This window comes from Tympanuchus pallidicinctus, unplaced genomic scaffold, assembly GCF_026119805.1.
Source record: "Tympanuchus pallidicinctus isolate F22 unplaced genomic scaffold, pur_lepc_1.0 scaffold48, whole genome shotgun sequence".
NCBI lineage: Eukaryota > Metazoa > Chordata > Aves > Galliformes > Phasianidae > Tympanuchus > Tympanuchus pallidicinctus.
In genome coordinates, this window is record NW_026294767.1 from 755,977 (window position 1) to 758,353 (window position 2,377).

The window sequence follows — 2,377 nt, forward strand, 5'->3', positions numbered from 1 at the left end:
GAGTTGGAAAAATAAGGACTCTGATTTGACCCGAAATCAATTCCACATGATTCCATGATGAATTTGCGTGGTTCTTTCAGCTAAAATTTCTGGTATTGGTGACACCAAGGGCATGCATTTTCCCTTATCTTGACTGAGGGATGAGATGTCAAGAGCTTTCTGCTCCACATTTGCTCTTCCGATGAACAGAGGCCCCAAAGAACGTCATCAGGCTTTACTATTTCTGCCTTCATTAACAAAACATGGGGCCACGGAACTACATTTGGTGGAACTCCATGTAAAGAAATAAAAATCATATGAAGGAGTGACTGACACCCAAAAGGCCCCTGCATACCTCTGGAATCCAGCTCTCCTCAATCCGAATTATGATTTGTGCGTTAATTTGCCACTCACTGCCCATCCAGCATCTCAGTGCCACAGCACTACCAGATGCAAAATGAGCAGAAACGTGCTTGTTAAGTGGTTCAAGGGCACCACACATTAACTTGACATTAAAAAATTGTAAAAAATTCACAGAATAAATTGATAATAACACAAGATTGAGGGGTTGGTCAAAAATAATGAGGTGAAGACCAAACAGATGCGGGCACATTCAACAAATAAGTATAGGCTTAGTGGGTAAATCACAAATTGCTGTGGGGTATCTCATTTCCGTCAGGGCCATTTTCAGCTAAATAAAAGGTCTCCCCACCCCTTTGCTCCTCATTCAACTCAACCCCTCAGTTAGCAAGGTAAGTGTTACCTAGGGTTGGCTGCTAACAACGGTTCTCATTTGGCTTTGGTCAAGCAATGAATGAAAATGCTCTTTGATCTACAACTCTGAGGCAGCAACTTTCCCATCCTGTTGGTCTACTGCTTGCTGCAAAAGACTGTTGGTGTGCAGAACTGAGGCCTTGGGAGTGGAAAAGAAGTCTTTTTGGGATGGGAATTCTGCAAGTGATGTGCATCAGACAGTAAGGGAAGCTCAAAAGATGCAGAAATATTGGTGGGGTAGTGCCAGGTGGCTCAATGTAAGCCTCAGTTTTGTGCAGCTCAATACAGATAGGAAGTGATGTGTGATATGGCTGTCACCCGTGGGGCTAGACAGCGGCATCAGCACGTCAAATTAAAACACATCTCTGAACTTGATGGATTGTATCTTAATGTGCGTTGTGTTTCAGATCCAGCTTGGACTACACTACCAACAAACACCATGAGCGTGTGCTGCTCCAGCGGATGCTGCTCTGTTGTGAAGAGCAAGACGGTGTGCTGCAGCCCCTGCCAGAAGACAGTCTGCTGTGATCCGTGTCAGAAGACAGTCTGCTGTGATCCGTGTCAGAAGACTGTCTGCTGTGATCCGTGTCAGAAGACTGTCTGCGTTGAGAAGACAGTCTGCTGTGACCCATGTCAGAAGCCTTGCTGTGACCCGTGCCAGACTTGCTGTGACCCATGCCAAAAGCCGTGCTGTGACCCGTGCCAGCAGTCTGTCTGCTGTGACCCGTGTCAGAAGCCTTGCTCTGATCCATGCCAGACTTGCTGTGACCCATGCCAAAAGCCGTGCTGTGACCCGTGCCAGACTTGCTGTGATCCATGCCAGAAGCCGTGCTCTGATCCGTGCCAGACTTGCTGTGACCCATGCCAAAAGCCTTGCTGTGACCCGTGCCAGAAGACTGTCTGCTGTGACCCATGCCAGACTTGCTGTGACCCATGCCAGAAGCCTTGCTGTGACCCGTGCCAGAAGACTGTCTGCTGTGACCCGTGCCAGACTTGCTGTGACCCATGCCAGAAGCCTTGCTCTGATCCATGCCAGACCTGCTGTGACCCGTGCCAGAAGACTGTCTGCTGCGACCCATGCCAGAAGCCTTGCTGTGACCCATGCCAGACCTGCTGTGACCCGTGCCAGAAGACTGTCTGCTGTGACCCATGCCAGAAGCCTTGCTGTGACCCATGCCAGACTTGCTGTGACCCATGTCAGAAGACTGTCTGCTGCGACCCGTGCCAGAAGCCGTGTTGTGACCCGTGCCAGACCTGCTGTGACCCGTGCCAGAAGACTGTCTGCTGTGATCCGTGCCAGAAGCCATGCTGTGACCCGTGTCAGACTTGCTGTGACCCATGCCAGAAGCCGTGCTGTGACCCGTGCCAGACTTGCTGTGACCCATGCCAGCAGTCCGTTTGCTGTGACCCGTGCCAGAAGACCTGCTGCAGCTGCTGTAGCCAGCGGTGCCTGCAGACCTGCTGCCACCCCTGCTGCTGCTCTGGCCGTCTGTCCTGCTGCTCCTACGTGGTGAAGAAGAAGCCCGTTGTGGTGTGCTGCAGCCCCGTGCAGTACTGCTCCCCGCTGAGGAAGTGCTGCGTGCCCATCAAGCAGTGCTGCACCACCGTCAAGAAGTGCTGCTGA

At 51.3% G+C, this 2,377-nt stretch overlaps 1 protein-coding gene across 1 annotated transcript; it reads left to right on the forward strand.

Annotated features, from left to right (window-relative positions):
• The first annotated feature begins 1,192 nt into the window (after nucleotides 1–1,192).
• On the forward strand, nucleotides 1,193–2,377 carry LOC128090603 (keratin-associated protein 5-4-like). The gene has a single exon (XM_052703002.1). It carries the CDS (start codon nucleotides 1,193–1,195, stop codon nucleotides 2,375–2,377), a length of 1,185 nt encoding a protein of 394 aa, XP_052558962.1.